The sequence below is a fragment of the Onychomys torridus genome, chromosome 12 (assembly GCF_903995425.1).
Source record: "Onychomys torridus chromosome 12, mOncTor1.1, whole genome shotgun sequence".
Taxonomy (NCBI): domain Eukaryota; kingdom Metazoa; phylum Chordata; class Mammalia; order Rodentia; family Cricetidae; genus Onychomys; species Onychomys torridus.
The window spans coordinates 4,207,386-4,227,541 of NC_050454.1; the positions used below are offsets into that span (position 1 = coordinate 4,207,386).

The 20,156-nt window shown below is 46.3% G+C and overlaps 1 protein-coding gene across 7 annotated transcripts in view; it reads left to right on the top strand.

The window, feature by feature from the left end:
• St6gal1 (ST6 beta-galactoside alpha-2,6-sialyltransferase 1) overlaps nucleotides 1-9,275 on the top strand; it is a 127,973-nt gene extending 118,698 nt beyond the window's left edge. For all 7 annotated transcript variants that reach the window (XM_036203959.1, XM_036203960.1, XM_036203958.1 and 4 more), the window contains 3 exons: nucleotides 2,837-2,935; nucleotides 4,222-4,396; nucleotides 6,536-9,275. In XM_036203959.1, the coding sequence (XP_036059852.1) occupies nucleotides 2,837-2,935; nucleotides 4,222-4,396; nucleotides 6,536-6,777 (516 nt within the window). In that variant the 3' untranslated portion in view covers nucleotides 6,778-9,275. The remainder of the gene's footprint in view (nucleotides 1-2,836; nucleotides 2,936-4,221; nucleotides 4,397-6,535) is intronic.
• Nucleotides 9,276-20,156: the final 10,881 nt, after the last annotated feature.

Consider the following 20,156-nt stretch of genomic DNA (forward strand, 5'->3'; position numbering starts at 1 on the left):
ACATTTTTGTTAGGTGCTCTCTGGCTCTTGGAGGGGGCACTGTTAGCCTAGATTGAAAAGTTAAAACTATATCTGTATATTTACACACGAAATTACATGTGTAGGGTTTCTTTAAGGTAAATAGTTAATAGTATGATTTCTGTGGCTTTTTCAGGCATCCTATTGTTCTTTCCCACATCCCTCCTTTCCCAGTATTTACCTCCCCACTGCCCAGGGAGCCTCGCATTTCCATTTCCCTGGTTATATTACTTGTGCCCTGCTGTTCCTTCTCCATTTCTCCCCAGCCCTGCTGTCCTGGGAGTGGTCCTCTTTCACTTTCCTGCTTTCCGTAGTTACTGCAGGCTGTGTCCTCACATCTGAAGATTGGGAGCTAGGAACCCCTGTAGATGTGACGGTCTTATTAAATAAGAAACACAGCCAAATGCAGAGTTAAAAGCCCAAGAGGTCAGAGCAGTAGCTGAGAGCTGAGACTAAAACCCTTTCTTACGCCTTCCTGCCGCTGCCGTCGCCATCCTTCCCCTCTGAAAGAGACCTACTTCCTGTGTGTCTGTCTTTTTATTGACTTTCTGTTCTGCCTTCTCATTGATTGTAAACCCAACCACATGACCTCCTCGTCATTGCCTGTCTGTACAGACCTCCAGGTCTTCTATGGTTGGTATTGAGACTAAAGGCATGTGTCTCCATGCTGGCTCTATCCTTGAATGCACAGAGATCTGCTTGTCATGTGATCGGGATTAAGGGCATATGCCACCACTGCCCAGCTTCTGCTATGGCTTGCTATTAGCTCTGACCCCCAGGCACTTTTATTTATTAATATACAAATAAAATCACATTTCAGCACAAATAAAATATCACCATAAACCCCCACTAAGAGAATATGTGGCGTTTGTCTTTTGAGTCCTGGGTTACCTCACTCAATATGATCTTTTCTAGTTCTGTCCATTTTCGTAGCAAAGTTTGTGATTCCGTTTTTCTTTCCAGCTCCATAGCATCCCAAGGTGCACAGGTAACATTTTTATTATCTGCTCATCAGCTGGAGGACATTTGGGTGGTTTCCATTTCCTAGCTATTGTGACTAGAGCAGCAATGGACGTGGCTGAGCAAGGTCTGTGAACTAGGATGCTGAGTCCTTCGGGTGTATGCCAAGGAGTGCTGCAGCTGTGTCATATGGTAGACTTAGAACGGCTCCTTCGGGGAGAACAGAATGAGTGATAGTGGGAAAGACAAGAACGGACCTGGGTCTTTTTGTATCTAAGTCTTGTCATTTGCCTTCTACCACACTTTTATTATGTTGATATGTAATACACTTGACAATTCCATGCATCCATTCCCTCGAGCTTAGATTCTTTCTTGGGATAAATTTCTTAAAAGGAAATTATTGAGTCTAAATATGATTTCTGGTTTAAGGTTCTTAATATGTTTTGTAAAAGGTCAGCACATTCACCTCTTATCAGATGTGTTTAAATGCCTATCTGCAGCCAGAGAAGGATAAGGAATTGGACTGCGGCTCATGCTCATAGTAGGTCACAGATGAGCATTTCTCAGTCTGGTGAGAACCTGCATCCAAAGTGTGGATATTTTTTAGTGTGGATATTTTGGTCCCTCCACGTGAGCTGCTGACTTCTGGTGCCCAACCATAGACACAGTGGCCTTGTCTCAGTGACAGAGAAACTATATGGTCTGCATTGGCCCCCATGAGAAATGGTGTAATCAGACTAAACACTAGACTTTGTGGGTGGTTGAAAGGATTTCTGTGAACCTTTAATTATATTTAATAAGGACTTAAAATGTACTCTAACTTCTCCTATGAGGCACAAGGACCCTCACTTCAGAATATGAGCATTGGAGACCCAGGGTGGCCAGAGAAAGGCAGTTATTTCTTTATTTGTTTATTCGCTTATTTGTTTGTTTGTTTTGAGACAGGGTTTCTCTGTGTAGTTTTTGGTACCTGTCCTGGATCTCGCTCTGTAGACCAGGCTGGCCTCGAACTCACAGAGGCAAATAATGAAGTTTTTTTTTGGGGGGGGGGTGCTGGGAATTGAACCCAGGTCCTCTGGAAGAACAGTCAGTGCTCTTAACCACTGAGCCATCTTTCCAGCCCTGGCAGTTAGTTTTTCATTTTATGACTTTGCAAGTCCAGGCATCAGTCCAGAGTGGCGGACATACTGACTGAGTGCAGAGAACAGACTTCTAAGCCAGAGAGTCTGATTCTTCCTCCCTTTCCTTACTCACTGAGTAATCCAGTGGGAACGTCCGTGACGTCTGGGTTTATCCTTCTCTCTGCCACTTATGTTTGCCTATTTCTTACCGAAGACAGTGGGTGGGTTCATCGTTATACTTCATGTCGAGTTTATTTAAAGCTTGTCAGGCACGTGACCTTGTCACGTCCCCGGTGATTAGGCAAACTTGGCTGTTAGTAATTTGGAGTGGGACTGTAGCTGGACTGACAGATGCTAGCAGGAATCCAGGATCCTCAGTGTATCTGTAACTGGGCCCAAGCTTGCCTGTGGTATCTTTGAAAATTATTTTTCATTTCTCCCCCCCTGGCAAGGTATGAGTATAGGACTAGGGCTCTGTACCATTTCACTGTGACCCTTTATATTCAAAGTCTGAGTGGGACCCTTTCTACTCCATGCCTAACAGCTTGTTATTAACACAGTTTCATGTGAGCAGTGTTCCTGTCTTCCCATTGAAGGTAAATGCTAAACCAGCTTAGGTCCTCATATGGAGCTTTGAGCCTCAGATGGTCCCAACCTGGTGATGTGTCCATTGTAATTATGAGCCAAATGTGTACACATAAATGCTTACGTTACATCTTGTCTCTTTCTCACTGCAGTTAATCACCACAGAAAAGCACTTCCTGAAGAACAGTCTGTACAATGAAGGAATCCTCATTGTGTGGGACCCATCTTTGTACCATGCAGATATCCCAAGCGTAAGTGAACCTCGCATCTAGATTTCCCTGTTTCTAGGTTTTTAAAGTTGTAGCTAACCAAGCCATTCCTGGCTGTCTAAGGTCTGGACAGCCCATTATGTGGGGGCTAGCACACTCAGGCCACCCTGTCATTACCAGCCCCTCTGCATGCCTTCCCTGGAGTTCATTTGGATATTTTCCAGTGCTGGCACATATTGGGAGGGGTGGAGCCTGGACCAGTGGTAATCTGGAGTAAGGTCTATTCCTCAATGCTTGGTGTGTTCCTCAATGCTTACTTCCTGCGTTCATCAAGGCAGCTTACTCCTGATGAACCCTGGTGGGAGAAGACTTTACCATCTCTCCTATCAATAATGTTGTCTCATTTCTGCTCCTCACTTCCGATGTCTAGAATTCTCATTCCACTCTTGTAACAAACACTATCAAGAAGTAGATGGAAGTGTGGTGGCTCCCATTTTACAGATGGGTAAGCTGAGTGTAGCTAGGAGAAACCAGTGCCAAGACTAGCTTTCCTAACTTAGTGTCATAGATCTGCAATATCAATTGTTTTAGGGGAAAAAGATGTGAGTTACAGGCCTGCTTGCTTCTCAGGCTGTCTGGAACTGTCCCTTCATTTTTTGTTGTATATGTAGGTTAGCCTCTCTGGACATGGGCTGTAGTGGCCTTGGGAGAATAGCTTCACAGAAGCAGGACAGAAAATTCTTCTCTTGGCACACTACTCCTGAACTGCCCACTGATGGCTAGTAGGCACACTTAATCACCACTGCCCTCACTTCTGAAGTCTACAGTTTCCACTGACCTCAGTTAGAACCCAAGTCTGCCTGAGTCAGACGAAGGGCTCTTGAACCCACAGATGCAACTATGTGGGCCCCAATTTCCTCTCCTTCAATAGTAAGAGTACTTAGGTATTCTGGTCCCGGCTACTGGGGAAGCTGAGGCAGGAGGATCTCACTTGAGACCAGGGGAGCTCAAGGACAGCCTTTGCAAAGTAGTGAGACCTGCTTACAAACACACAAATGAGCGGCAAGTAAAAGACAGTTTAGATGGTGCAGAGGCTCCTTAAGCTGATACCATCCCCAGACTTGGTGGCTTTCCAAGATCACAAGTCCAACACTCCCATAAGCGTAGACTATGTCCTGGGCATGTGTATATATAGATATATACCGCCCACTAAGGGCTGAGATTTGGACATGTTATTGATCTGCGGCAAGACAAGGCTAATGTTTGGTAAGAATATTTGTGCAAGGAGCCCATTCCTTTACTGAGCCAACCACTTCCTCTTTTTCCAGTGGTACCGGAAGCCAGACTACAACTTCTTTGAAACGTATAAGAATTATCGCAGGCTGTACCCCAACCAGCCCTTTTACATGCTCAAGCCTCAGATGCCATGGGAACTGTGGGATATCATTCAGGAGATCTCTTCAGATTGGATTCAGCCAAACCCTCCGTCCTCTGGCATGCTAGGTGAGTCCGTGTATGGAGAAGTCTTGTGTTGTTTTGTCCAAGAGGTTGGCTTTCTTCTTGGGTCTCAGTCATTCACCAGAACAGTCACTCAGCTTGTACTCAAATAAGATGTAATTTTTCTTCTTAGGATGTCTGCCAAGGGAGTTCATTGCGACAGCTCAGGCCACATTCAGTCTGTGCCACAATGAGGAGGAGACCCTTGTTATTGTCGGAGAGTAGAATCTGGATGGTTAGAGATAGTTCTGTGGAGGAGAGAAGTCAGGGTTTGACATGGAGCAGTAGAGTAAAGGGAAGAACAAGCAAAGAGAAGGGAGTGAGAAAATAGGACCTTGGATGGATAGAGTGAGCAAGACTCTGTCTTAGGCTTACAATTTAGAGCATATGCCAAAACTCATTAATCAAGTAATATTTTAAGTCAGTGTCTTTAAAAATCACAATGCCAAAAAATTATAATGAACAAAATGTTACATATTTAAATACAGATAGAATTGGTAACACAGCTCTGTAGAATCATATTTGGAACCTGAGTCAATCATACCTCTTCTGCTTTGTGGATGCCTTGGTCACAACCGTGAGAGAAGATGGGCAAGCTTGCCCATGTGGGGTTGTGTAGGAAGTGGGAAGCTGACGTGGGATGGACTGGGCATTAGGGTCCTGACTACTGGTCAAAGACCCTCTTCTTAAGCTCTTTCCACATCCCTTGGCTCTCACTACCCATCTATCCTTCCCTCCCTTTCTCTTTGGAAGGATCACTGGGACATTTCCATGAGTGTGCAGGCTATCTGTGCAGAGGGATGGGCACACCTTCCATGGATACCTACAGTGGGACACTTTGAACCATTTGGTTGCAGGACTCACCATTGTGCAGGTGTATCTGTCTATGTCCCATACTCGGGTGCTAACTGTTTTATTTATCCTCGTGGCTTTGGCACGGTGAATGTTCCCGGAGTAAATGAGTAGCTCTTCTATTAGAGGCAGAGATGAAATTAGGGCCCTTACGGTGTGTCATCCCCTCTGTAACCCCCTCCACTTCAGCTTTTAGGTAGGTGTGTCTGGGTTCTTCCTGGAGCTTTTAGAGTGACCACAGCTGACATGCTGAGGTACACACTGCCCGTGGCCCCACTGCCCCACTGTTGTCTGTGTCTCTGTTCTCCCTCCTAAGTACACTGCCCCTTCACCCCACGCCGGTGTTCTCAGGCCTTGCTGAGGAGGAGTGTCCCTTCCTGTCATTCCTAGAGGTGCTTCCCTAGTGCCTTTGTTAGTCAGACAACTGTTCTTCTTTCTCATGGAGCCAGGAGCAGTTGGAGGCCAGAAGTGTTCTTCCAGCACGTGATTCTTCCAAAACAAAGATGCTGCCACAGTCTGTAGCTTCACCCCTGGTTGGGAGACTGCTCCATCTTAAAGATACCCTGTATTAATAGTCACTGAAAAGGGCTCTTTCAGTTGAGGTCTTATTGAACCCAAACAATAACCTACACAGTAGGAGCATTGCAAGGCTCTCCCTCCTAGAGCAGATGAAGAGTCTAAGGTACATGGAGGCATTGTTTCCTGTATAAGACACCTCAGCTGGTCGGGGTCAAGTCTGGGTGGTCAGGTGAGTCCCCTGTACCTGGATGGGCCTGCATCTCACTCTGCTGCTTCTCTGGACAGCACCAGTGTGGGGTGTGCTTTGGGTCTACTTTCCTTCTGGCTCACCCCAACAAAGGGGAGAAGTTTTCTGTCCTTGGAACTGTGCCCTACAGGTATTCTCTGAGTCAGTCTTCCTAATTGTGAGGCTTTGGCAGGGTGTAGCAATGCTAGGAAGTGCTAAGTACAAGTGATAGCCTTGTTTCATTCATTGTCTCCTTCACGTTGACTTTACTATAGCTTTCTCCATTGATAAATTCACCGACGGAGTCCTTTAATCCTGTAGAATGGTGGAAGGTTTATATGTAGTGGCCATAGCCTTGGTGCTGGGGTACAAAGCTATAAAATGGACCAGTACGTTGGCCTTGGCTTATCAGAAAAACCCAGACTGGGGATCGTAGGAATAGATAGACTCTGGGTGACTGCTCACCAAATTCAAGGTGCTGAGCAGTTACAGTCACCGGGCAGAGTTCTGGGCTGCTGGGCGTGACTCACCTCTGCTTCCTTCTCTAGGTATCATCATCATGATGACACTGTGTGACCAGGTAGATGTTTATGAGTTCCTCCCATCCAAGCGCAAGACTGACGTGTGCTACTACCACCAAAACTTCTTCGACAGCGCCTGTACAATGGGCGCCTACCACCCCCTCCTCTTCGAGAAGAACATGGTGAAGCATCTCAATGAGGGGACAGATGAAGACATTTATTTGTCTGGGAAAGCCACGCTGTCTGGCTTCCGGAACATTCGCTGTTGAGCATGCGTCTCTAGCCGGGCACTCTCGTTCTTCTCCTTAGGTCATTATATGGCTAGTCTCTCGGGTACCGCTGCTTAGAGGAGCGGTAACCAGGCCCAAACCTGCTTCTTACACTCTAGGGAATTTTGTTGGCAAGAACCCTGGGGCTTCCAGAGCCTGATGGCAAGGAGGCAGATCCAGCCTTCCCTGCAGTCAGAGCATAGGAGCTCAGATTCCTGCCACACACATTCACCCTAGATGGCACCCTCCTCTCCTTCTACATGGGCAGGGAAAAGAGCCACAGTGCTCACCAGGGCCGCCAAAACCAGACTTTGGTTTTCTCAACTGAACGATGTCATCTTCACAAACCAACACCCTCTGTGGCTTGATTTCACATCTTAAAAATACCCTCCCAAGGCACAATCTGTGCCAGATGCAGGGTGGCTCACAGGAGGGATAGCAAACCATTGGTATGGGACATGGAAGCATGCTCAGTGACTGCAGAGCGGTCATTCCCAAGGGCGCTTCCCCGGGGACATAGTCCTGTTGTCACCCTGTCTGGCGAGGCTGATCCTTAAGCCCGGGTGCTGATGAGCAAAGGCTCTGGAGTAGCTGCCTTCCCTCTCCATGTGGAGGCAAAAGGTACAGAAACCCCCTGTCTCTGTCCTCAACCCGTTCACCATTGAGTAGACAAGACAGACACCCAACAGGCAGCTTGAATGCAAACATTCCGTGTGCTCAGGGTGCTGGGCTTTAGAGAGGGGGAGGCCTGCTGTCTGTATACCCAGGAGGAGCCGGCTTTACCATGTTCTTGTAAAGCTGTGTGTGGCATTGGGGACGTCTTAGAGGAGGAGGAGACAAATGTCAAGCAGATGTCACCTGATTCAGAAGGGCTGCGTTTTCCTTTCTCCTGTTATCATCCCCTTACGTTCTCTAAGACTTAGTAAGATATGGGGCCCAAGATATTTTTGTTAGGAAGCCCCCACCCACTCTGGCAGCAAGTACTGCCCCACAGTAGACACCAGGTGAGTCAGACCGGGGCTCTTTTTATCTTTTTTAAATGTCTACTCCCTAGCCTTCAAACTACTCTTGTTACTGTCTCTTAAATCAGTCTCCCCTCCCAGATTACTTTTAATCATTTTCTGTTTGACAAATATCCTGACCCCCAACTTCTTTGACCTCATGGGCCCTCCATGGAAGGTCTCTCAGGGCATGGGGACTATGTTTTCTAGGACTTAGGTTAGAATCTTAATCAGAACTGATCCTCACAAGGTATGAGGTGTGTGATGGATGATTGTCTTGCTCTCTCTCTCCACCAGCTCCCTGCCAGGGAGAGACATTGGTCTCTGGGCAGGAAGCAGCCACAGTGTTTGGCAAGCATACTCTCACGAGGATTTTCTGAGACCTCTTTCCCTGGTGGGGAACTGCAATGGCCCACTCAGCTGGTGTTCCAATGACTTGTTTATGATTTTAAAAACAAATGAGTGCAAATAGAATGAGGCCGCCAAGATACAGTCCAGTGGACTCCCAAGCTTGGCCCTGTGTGCTCACAGGGCTCCAGGGTTTGAGTTTCAGACACCTGTTTACTGCTGACCCCTGGCCTTATACAGATAATAGAAAGCCTGAAGTGAAAGGCCCTGGGTTTTCAGGTTGACCCCCACTGACTCACTGTGCCACTTTACACAGAGTCTCTTCTTCAAGGCTTTGTTTCCATATCTGTAAAATGGGGGTATAATCCTACCTCACAGGGCTGTGTGGGGACCACAGGAGGGCATGTGGCTGGATTGTGTCCATGGTGCATAGGAAGAAGGTACCCTGCTGTCCTTATTGACTCATGAAGGGCCTGCTCACTGATCCAGGACTGGCCCATGTTGCAAGGGAGGGCACATGGCTTCCTTCTCTATTGTGAGGCAACTGCCCCATTTGCAACACTCTCGAGCCTGCCCGCCTGCCTGCCTGCGCCTCAGGTCTATGTCTGCTTGAGGGTGCACAGAGCATTGGGAATCCCTGGCTTCCTTCAATGAAGTTCTCATCTCACATGCTCATTATAACTCATCAGGACCCGGGGACGGAGCGCCTGATGTCCCGTCAGCAGGAGGTACATGTTGATGTAGGGATGGAGACTACACTGGGTAGATTCTAGTTTTTAACTGTTATTAATGTGGAGGAATAAATTAATTAAATGTAATGTGATTCTGGCGTCTGTAAAACTTTCTCTGTGTTCTGTAAATGTGGAGGCCTGCGTAAAGTAGACTATGACATGGATGTAAGTGTTGTTATTGATTTGATGAGATGTTTAATATTTGTGACAGACAGTTTAAAGTCTATGATTGACAGGAAGGCCTCTGTGTACATGGGCATTGACTTCAGTAGCCATCTATGCATCCTCAATCATGGGATCTTTCTGCCAATCAAATCTACTGTTGCTCTTGGTCTGGGGTTTGAGAGTGTGACAGAAACTTTAACAGCATACCTGTTAATTCTAAATTATCCAAAGACTGTACAAATTTTAAAATAAATCTTTTCCAAAAATCTGCCTCTTTTCTTCATACCCGCTAAAGGGGATGGATGACCAGTGGTCCACTCTTGTGTCCCAAGAAGACACATCTGACTGCCAAGTCCCCCATACTCCCCTAGGAGTCTCTGGCCTTAATCTCCCTCTTTACCACTCCAGGAAAAGGGGTACCGGTGTTCGTATTTATTGTGAAGGCCAGAATCTTAGAAATGTTGATGGTCTATTGAGTTTTCTATTTACTCTTGCTAGACACAGGTAATGAAGCTTTCATTCACCCTACACCTTAGGAGAGAGCAGGGCTCAGAATGAAAGGAAAACCCTTGTTCCAGATTCCAGAACCCTTAGATTCTTAGGGTAGTAACATTTCAAGGGCATAGCCAAGAAAGTTTGGAGAAAAATCCTGAAGAAGAGCCAGGTTTTTGGAGAGGGATTTCTTTTTCCCTGAACTGCTGGCTTTCAAGATAAGGGCGTCTCCCCAAATCCTTAATATTGAGTTCCTAACCTCAGGACTTAGAATGGAACCACTTTGGAAGTGGATCATGGCAGATCGAATTATTTAAGATGAGGTCATGCTGCAGCAGGGTGGGCCCCTCTTCCAGTAGGACTGGTGTCCTCATAAAAAGGAGAAATCTAGAGACAGGCACACACAGAGAAAACACTGTGTAATGATGAAGGCTGAGGTCGGGGTGATGTACAAGCCACGGAATGCCAAAGATTGCCAGAAACCTGCCAGAAGTTGGGGAAGCCACCTGGAACAGATTTCTCCCCGACAGTCCTCAGAGGGACTAACCTCAATCTGGGAGTTCTGGCTTCTAGAAGTTTGAGACAATACACTTCTGTTGTCGAAGCCACACACTTAGAGGCCCTTAACAAATCAAGCCTAATGCCTCCTCCCTCCATACCACCACCACCACCACTTTATTTATTTATTTACTTATTTATTTGTTTTAGTTTTTTGAGACAGGGTTTCTCTGTAGTTTGGGTGCCTGTCCTGGATCTCACTCTGTAGACCAGGCTGGCCTTGAACTCGCAGAGATCCACCTGGCTTTGCCTCCTGAGTGCTGGGATTAAAGGCGTGTGCCACCACCCCCCCCCTCCCTGCCCTCCACCCCCCACCTTGCAACGCCTAGCTGCAGCTTCCAGGGCTGCAGGATGGGAAAGGCTGTTGAAGGGTGGTGCCTACTACCCAGCTAGGACTCTGGGAAATACAGCCGTAGATGCTGAGGTGAGTGGGCCTTCTTCAGGAAGACAGGATCCTCAGCAGCCACTTGTGGTCACATCTTGACCTGAGTCCTCCTGCTTGGCCAGAGAACACTGAAGTGTATCCCTGACCCTTTATCCAATGATTTGGCTTTGTGAGCTCCTTGGCCGTCTGCAACTCCATAATGATAGAGAAGCATTGTTGTTCAGATCCCACAAGAATGGGAGTTGGAAGCAGAAGTTACAGGAAAATATTTCTATTTGGCCAAATTTCCAGTGGCTCTGTGCCTGAGGACCTTCCCGTTGGGCTGCTGAGCTGGTGGGTGGGTCTCCATCTGTGTCTGGAGACTGCTTTCTCTTGTTCCCCACTCTGGGATCCGATTCTATTTTTAAGATATACATGTTAATGATGGGGGCTATGGGAAGTGGGATCCCGGTTCCTTGGCTCATTGTAAGAAGGAGGAAGCATGCCTCCTCAAGAGAGAGGCTCACCTGAAACCCCATGCCCACCCCACCACAGGGCTCTGTTCACTGTCAGCCCAGTGCTCGGTGTCTTAGAGAATGTTCTTTTGTGCCAGCTCACAAACTGTTAGTGCACTGAACTCACACTGACATCTGCCCCCTAGTCCAATGCCAGACTAGGAATGGGGGGAGGGCATGCCAGGTCTCAGGACTGTCACTACCTTATTCCCAACTCCTTGTCCTCAGTGAGGTGCTGTTGGCCTCAGCACAGCCTCTAGGATGTACTCTGATGTGTGTTATGGGCCTGGACTGGCTTTCCCCTCTCTTGGGAGGCAGGAGTGCTCCAGAAAGTTCCTCCCACAGGCTGGGAAATTGCCATCAGTTCAGGAGAGTGGAAAGGATGCTGTCATGCTCAGATTCAGTCTTCCTCAAGATTAATTGGCCAACAAATTTTTATTGCTGTTGTTTTTCAAGACAGGGTTTCTCTGTATAGCCCTGTCTGTCCTAGAACTCAATCTGTAGACCAGGCTGGCTTCAGACTCAGAGATCCGCCTGCCTCTACCTCCCGAGTGCTGGGATTAAAGGCATGTGCACATGAGCACCTGCTGTGTGCCTGGCACTGGAAGATAATGATGTGTCTCATGGTTTCTGCCCTCCACGAAACAGGTGCCTGGAAGATGGGCCTGCCCTGTCTACGTATGGGCATTTTCAGCAACATTAACCTGGACAACAGTGCTATATTCTTGAGCACACATTCATAATTGCCCCGAAGAAAATACACGCAAACGTCAAGTGGAGAAACGTGACAGTGCAGGCCAAGTTCAAAGAGGAGGCTGAAGAGTCAATGGGAAATAGGGAAGCCTTAGTGGACACCAATTTTGAAACACGGCAGGATTTCCCCTTTCTTTCCTCCTCCTCTTCCTCTTTTTCTTCTCTTTCTTTCCTTCTGGTCTTCCTTCTCTCCATTTCCTCCCTCCTCTTTTTTCTTCCCCTCCTCTGGTGGGCTGCTGGAATTACAGGTGCGATTATTCCTTCCTCTCATTGGCTTTCTTCCGGGAGGAGGCAGGACCTGTCTTGTTTCTGCCGTGCTGTGTACACCAGGCTAGCCAGCCCATGAACTTCCTATCCTACTAAAAGAGTTCTGAGATTACAGACACGTGCCACCTAGTCCAGCTTGTTACGTCAATGTCTGGCATTGAACTCTGTGAGTCAGGCTCACACAGCTAGGCCTTTACCCACTGAGTCCTCTCCAGGCACTCTCTGTGCTTGTCTGAATGTATGATTTCAAACCTTCTATCTTTACATCCTCTGATACTTCTGTATGACTAGTCTGTGGTTCATGTTTTCTAGTAAAGTGCTAAGTCAGTTAGTTATTTATTGTATTCTTTATTTCTTTTTTCTTTTACTTTTTCTTTTTTTCGAGACAGAATTTCTCTGTGTAGCTTTGCGCCTTTTCCTGGAACTCACTCTGTAGCCCAGGCTGGCCTCAAACTCACAGAGATCCACCTGGCTCTGCCTCCCAAGTGCTGGGATTAAAGGCATGCAGCCACCACCGCCCGGCTGTATTCTGTATTTCTAGGGGCTCTAATTTTCTTATTTCTATGTCACTGTTAATTTCATATTGTTTATGAATTAAAAATACATTATCCTTTCATCTAAGTTCTTAAATATATTTTCCTTATGAAAAACTCAACAGATTAGATATAGAAAAAATACATTCCACATAATAAAGGCTTTTTATGAAAAGACTACAACTGGCCAGGCGGTGGTGGCACACACCTTTATTCCCAGCACTGGGGAGGCAGAGACAGGCAGATCTCTGTGAGTTCAAGGCCAGCCTTGGCTACAGAGTGAGTTCCAGGACAGGCACCAAAACTACACAGAGAGACCCTGTCTCAAAAAACAAAACAAAGTCTACAACTAACATTTTCCTCAGTGGCAGATAATTAAAGTCTTCCTTTAAGATCCGGAACCAGAGGAAAATAGCATGCTTGACACTTCTTTTCAGCACAGTATTGGACATCTTTGACCAAAATGGACATACTAGGCCATTCAACAACAATTCATTATTCTTGCATGATTAAAAAAATGTCAACAAATCAACTCTTCTGAATCAATTGTTGATCATTCCGTATATTTCCATTTCTTCAGAGTATCTTTTAGAAGCTAATTATTTCTTTCTGTGGTGTTCTGTTTCCTGTCTTTTGTGTTCTATTATTGTTGTTCAAATCTTAGATGGTCTTATAATAAAACAAACAAACAAACAAAAACAAACCTGGAGCCAGATCGTGGGGTGAAAGCTGAAAGATCAGAGGAGCAGAAAAAGCCACAGCCAACCTCACCTCAGCAACTCCTCAGCTGATCCTGTTTCCTCAGACTGAAAGCCTCTGAGTCCTCACCCGAAAGGGTCTCAGCTGAACTGTCTTAGTTCCTGTTTCTTCACGTCTTATATACCTTTCTCCGTCCAGCCATGTCACTTCCTGGGATTAAAGATGTGTGCTACCACTGCCTGGCTCTGTTTCCAGTGTGGCCTTGAACTCACAGAGATCTGCCTGGATCTCTGCCTGGTGAGGGATAGGATTAAGGGTGTATGCCACCAGTCTGGCCTCTAAGTCTAATCTAGTAGCTGATCCTCTGGCAAGCTTTATTGGGGTACACAATATATCACCACATGTTATAGGCACCTGTGCATTGAAACTATAAGAACATTTTCTTACAAGTGTATATTACACATCAAGTGTGTTCTCTACCTCCTTCCTGTCTGCCTGTCCCCTCCTGTCAGTCCCTTTGTCCCCTGGATAGTTTTGCTTTGTCTCTCATGTCACATACACATAAATGACTTTATGTATGTCTATGAAATCTAAGAACCAAAAATGAGAGAAAAAGCACACCATTTTTCTTTCTAAAATTGGTTTTATTCACTTACTGTAACCACTTCCAGCTGTATTCTCTTCCTGGAAACAGCACAACTTTATTCCTTACGTGTCTGGTAAGTTTTGACTGGATGCCAGGCATTGTAAATAGTTCTTTTCACCTACTGTGTACTTTTGGATTCTGATATCTTCAGCTTTGTTCTAGGATTACAGTTAAGCTTCTTGGCAATGATTTGATGTCTCTAGAAACTTATTCCAGGTTTATTTCCTCCCTAGTTCTCAAGGGTCATTGTTGCTTACTACCTGTTATTACCCCAGAGTTCATGAGAAGAATCGGATCACTTACAACAGAGTCAGGCCTCTGAAGGTCTTCATTTGAAACTGAAGTGGATACTTTTGTAACCAGGAGTGTACTTCAGGGGAACAGTTCTTTCAGCCATTTGGATCTGTAGCCGAGACAGGAAGTAGGGATCCTTTGGGCTTCTGTTAGCCTGATCCGTAGGGAACTTTCTAGTCATTTGTCTATAAGGGGACAGCAAAGCTGAGTCATACCTGCCTGGCTCAAGAGCCTATAGAATGGGAGCAGGGAGGACAGTCATCGGATTGGATCTCTCCATCCTGAGAATGTAGCAAACAGAAGATGTCCAAGTTCTAGTTCTTCAGACCTATGGGATTTGAAATCCTAGCATGGCATGAACAGTCTACAGTGCCAATAACAGGATATGGTAGCGTGGAGAAGAAACAAAAATATCTGGTGCCTAGCGTTAGTGTTAACAAAAGAAAGAAAAAGAGGAACACAATGGCCGCCGTGAAGACGAAGCCCCTCGGAGCCTTGCTCTTAGCCCCGTTTCAGTCAGAATTTGAGAGGGCTGGGTTTCTAACTAGAGGAACAGGGCCACAGCAAGACCTTGGGGGTAAACATGGCTCCCTACAGGGAAAGTCCATAGGGTTTACTTGTGCTTGCCGGCAAATAGGTCAGCCATGATGGGGCGGGATGTGGGGTGGGTAGTGGACCACAGGTTGGTATGTTTGGTTTGAATAAGCGGATTTTAAGAGTCTTTGGTTCTTTCTGGATGTTACGGCTAAGCTGTTTTTCTGTGGTGAAGAGGACTTGTTTTGTTTCTAATGGACACCGTTTGGCTCTGTGGAAACCCACAGCTCGGCTGAATAAATTGGGCCCAGGAGTACAAGCCTAAAGCCTGGCATTGCCAGAGGATCTGAGCGGTGCCTCCTCAGAGGTCTCTTTTAAGCTTTTGCCAAAGGGCTGTTGTGGAAGCCTTAAAGCAGGTGGGGAAAGGCTCCATAAAATTCTTCAAGAAGCTCTGAAAGACCACTTGGCTCTGCTGTCTGTGGCGTTCTGGTTACAGGATGGAAAAGAAGCCATCTTGTGCAGGGGCATACTGCTCAGAAGATGGCTGGAAACCAGTCGAACCCGACAGCCAAGGCTAACAGAAAGGCTGCGACAGCTCTGTGACTCTGTTGACAGAGATCAAAAGAGAACAAACACTGTGCAAAGCAGTGGTGAGGACTCCTCTGCAAGTGTGAAGTACCTGATTCTTGCAGCAGCGTGCTGCCTGGGAGAGGTGTGTGCTGTACTAAAGTGACATTCTGCAGGAGTTCGAGAAGACAGGCAACAGAGAGTCCCCGAGCAGCCCCCCTTTCTAATGAGACAATCCAGCCATGCTGGGTTGCAATGCCCCAAGCAACACTGAGGAAAAGCAAGTTACAGGTCTGGCTGTGGGAATCACTCAGACCTCAGTAGAAATAACTCTTTCATCAGATCACGATAAACGCCATCTGATGCCACATGGCTATGTCTCACATTTACCAGCTAAAAGAACAACAGCCCTACCAGCTGTTGGTTAAGGTGGAGGCACTGGTGGCTGGCCAGCGCTTGTGGCTGGCGGCTGGTGGAGAATGCTGGACAGAAGAGTCAGTGCAACATAGTTACCTTTCTAGAGCTTTATTGGGGGAGAGAGGGAGAGGGAGAGGGAGAGGGAGAGGGAGAGGGAGAGGGAGAGGGAGAGGGAGAAGAGAGGGAGAGGGAGAGGGAGAGGGAGAGGGAGAGAGAGAGAGAGAGAGAGAGAGAGAGAGAGAGAGAGAGAGAGAAAGGACCAGAGAAACAGAGAGATCTCACAGAGGGAAGAGACACACAGAGGGCCCGCCCGCTTTTCAGGCTGGGCCTCTGTCCCAGGCTGATGACGTAATTAAGGACAGAACCCTTACATCCCAGACTTTCACTTATTATAAAGAGAGCAGGTAGATGGGAATAGGGGCATCGTTCCTCTCAATAACTGCTTCCAGCTGATTTTTGGTTGTCAGTTGGCTCTTGGGGGAATGGAGAAGGGGAGTCTTCCGAGGTAGACAGGTGTTGTGGCATGCTGTCTGTCATCCATTTGTTCTGGAGGCATGTACCCCTCTTGGCTGTGGCTGGGGACCTTCTGTTTGACAAGATACTGGTGATGTAGAAAAAGGCTTAGAGAGAAAACAATCATTATTATTTTATGTTGGTAGATCAGCCTGTCCAGATGGATTTTGAAACATGTCAAGCTTTATCAGAGACAGATTATTTTAAAGCACCTGTTTCCTTTACTAGTTCGGCATCGAGGAGACAGGTGATCAATTGTTAAAAGCATCTCACAGTAATAGATGCTTACATTAAAGTCTTTTTGTAGTGTCCAGACACTTTTGGGTCTGGGGGTGTAAATACCTTTTAGTTGTTACAGTTTCTTACTTGATGATCTTTGGACTCCAGTTCTGTGGTGGTCCTGTATCATTGGCTGAACAGTGAGTTAGAACAGGGAACTGGGAAGAGAAAAGCTTATGGTACATGAGAATTTATATTTTTAGAATTAGGGACAAGGCAAAGATCAGGGCCCTGTCTGTATGCACATAAGAAACACAGGTGGTAACTTTGAAGTGAGACAATGAGCTCTTATCTTAGTTGGAAATCTTTTTTTAAAAGTAACTCTGAAAGTGCAATTAAATCTAGTGAGGGAAGTAAGGCTATCTTCTGTACCCGACAATAGAAAGGAGAAGTGACATCCTAAATCTCCCAGGACTGAGTCAGTGGCTCTGGTGTCCAGAAGGAAAAAAAAACGGATCACTTCCCTGCTGTGTTCTGGGTTCCCTGTCACATCTGTAGCCAAGCCTAGGTCTTCTGGAGGTCTTGGCGCCTGGGGGCAGTCAGCTGACTGGTTGTCTTTCTAGGCAGCACAAGGACAAGGCTGTTGATGGTCTGGCAAGGCATTCACTAGCCAGGGCCTTTTTTCACTTAAAACACCAACAGCTTTAGGGAGTCAGCGAGTGCCAGCACTTGGCAATTTTGTTTTTGGGCTTTTATCTCTTCCCTGGCACACCTTAAATGCCAAAGATGACTCTTTTGCCCATGGCATCAGGAGCCTTGCTCTCCAGATGCTTAAGTTTTAGTCAGGAGGGTGTGGGGAACAAGAGACGGATTTTATTCTGTGTCCTGAATTTTTTTTTTCTGATGATTGGTGGCTTAAGGACAGCTTTTGGAAGATCTTCCAGTAGGCAGACTATAAACCGATCCTTTTGGAAGACTTGTTTGAGGCTATAAGCTGATTTTTGGCTTAGGAGCCATCCTGACTACTGTAAACTTATTTGTTTGGATCTCAGCTGCTTTCAGACCCATCTGTGCTTCTCAAGGCAATTTGAGAATGAGTGAGTGGAGTTAAGGTGAGTTAGGGTGAGTCTTAGAAGCCGCCCATTTGAGCCCGCCCACTGCCACCAGAAGTCAGACAGAAAAGGTTGCATGTGGCTGATGTAGAAGTGGGGAAGGAGAAGGGTTTAGAGCTTTAGCAGAAAGCTTGGGGATAAAGTAACTCTTTGTTTGCCCATTCGCTGGCAGAAGTTCCGGTGACTCTGTTATGTGGCCAAATTTACGGGTATGCACCCCTTTGTTTTATGGCTTTTGCCCATTTGCTGGCAGAAGTTCCCAAGATGCTATTAAGTGGCCAGATTTAATGGTACCCGTCCTATCCACCAATGTAAGTGGGTAGTATCTGCCCCTTTGTTTCATGGCTGCAGCCAAGAGAAAAATAAAAAATTAAAATAACAAACCAGGATCAGACTTTAATCTTGGGCATCCCTGAGAGTGGAGAGAGATCTAAGAATCAGGTCAAGTCACCATTCCTCTTGGTCAAGGGAATGTGAGGGCTGCGACTCTGCTGCAGTTGGTTCACCCGGTAGACCCAAGACAACATTTATCTCCTCATCAGGAGCGAAAATGTGCCTGCTATTGCCTGAGGACAACCCCTGGGGTGTCCATCGCAAAGAATATAGCTCAGACTACAGCCGTAAGAACGGCAGACTCACTGTGAAGAATCATGGCGGTAGCAGGGTAGTTGTATAGGGGTCCAGTGGACGCGAGGGACGTGCTGGCACTCGTGGTCTCGAGGTCTCGCTGGACAGGGGAGGAGGCGGCAAGTGGCAGCAGTCAGAAGGTCCTCAGTGTTTGGTGGTGTATCTGAGTCACAGCACCAAATGTTGGTTAAATCAGCACTGCTGGTGGTTGGCTGTCGCCAGCGGCAGCCATGCCAACAGAGGAGTGTGCTGGAGGAAAGTCACGAGCCATAGTTACCTTTCTAGAGCTGTATTGGTAGAGAGGGAGAGAGAGGAAGAGAGGGGAAGAGAGAGAGAGAGAGAGAGAGAGAGAGAGAGAGAGAGAGAGAGAGGACCAGAGAAACAGAGAGATCACACAGAGGGAAGAGACACACAGAGGGCCTGCCTGCTTTTCAGGCTGGACCTCCGTCCCAGGCTGATGATGTAATTAAGGACAGAATCCTTACACCAGCCTGCTTCCGAAGAGCTCTGCTGGCTTTCCGAATCTCTCCTCACATTGGAGCCTTTACAGTTGCCTAAACTCAATGACTTACGACTGTTAGTCTCTAACACACCCAGAGCACACTCTAAACTCTTACTGTGGCATCCTCCCCACTGCCAATGCCTTTCCACCCCTTTTCCTTAGAACTTTAAAGGTTGTACACTTGACTAGTATTGATGGACTGTACATATTAACATTCAGTTAATCAACACGTGTATACAGTACATATGGAACTAATCTAATCTCCCTTCCTGGCCTCTAGTTATGACTAATCTACATCCACAGATGGGAGATAAGCACGGTGCTTGTCTCTCTGTGTCTGGATTAGTTCACTTAACATTGTTTTCTCCTGTTCCATCTATTGGGCTGCAAATAAGACCAAATTCTTTTTTATAAGTACATAATATTCCAGTGTGTGTATATAGACCAGGTCTTTTTTTATTCTTTGGAAATGTCATACATGTATACAATGTTTACAGATAATATCCATTGCCCTCTCTCCTGCTCTAACTCTTCTTGAACTACCCCTCTCAACTTAATGTCTTAAAAACATATTAACAAATTTTAAATAAGTTAATAATTTAACTATTAATGAATTTATTAAAATAAATAAATAGGGGGCTGGGGAGATGGCTCAGTGGTTAAGAAAACTGGATAATCTTCCAGAGGATCCAGGTTCTATTCCCATCACCCACACGGCAGCTTGCAACTGTTTCCAAATCCAGTTTCATGTGATCCCAATGCCCTCTTTTGACCTCAGTGGGCCCTGTATGCACTAGGTACACAGACATATATTCAGACAGAATACCTATATACATAAAATAATAAAATAAAACTAATTTAAAAACTAAATTAATTAAAAACAAATAATTAACTTTTATAACCCTCTGAGTCCAATTAGTGCTGACCATATATGTATAGGTATAGGACTATTTCACTATTGATAAAAGCATGAGCAATTTATCAATGGCCACACCCCTAAAAAACACTCTCCTCTCGATAGCCATCTGCCAAGATCTCCTCAGCTAAAGGTGAAACCTCCTGTATACCTCCACCACCAGCTGGAATGTTGACTGGCTTGACCTGCAGCATTCTGCAGGGCTTAGTCCTGGAAACCTGACCGGGGTGACATGGGCATGGAGACCATGACAGACACTGAAAAGAGACAGACAGACATACAGAACAGCTGGAATTGGGTGGGCTGCACCCAGTCTAATGGAAGCCACCTACTGTGTACCCCAGTACTCAGAGCATTTATGTACAGCACAAGAAGGAGAGGTTAGCTAGTCTTGGTGCGAGGTCTCTGTCAGGGAGAAGTCTTGGACTGTCAACATCTGGAAGGAGGAAGCTGTGGATAATGCTCTATGTACATGCTGTCAACATTTGTGTTTGGACCAGGGGAAGGCTTTGGCATTTCCAAGGGTCTGATAGCCATGCCTGTATCAATAATACACACTCACTCAGGACTTCCTCTGCTCCCTACGGTGATCTAGTACAGGGAGCC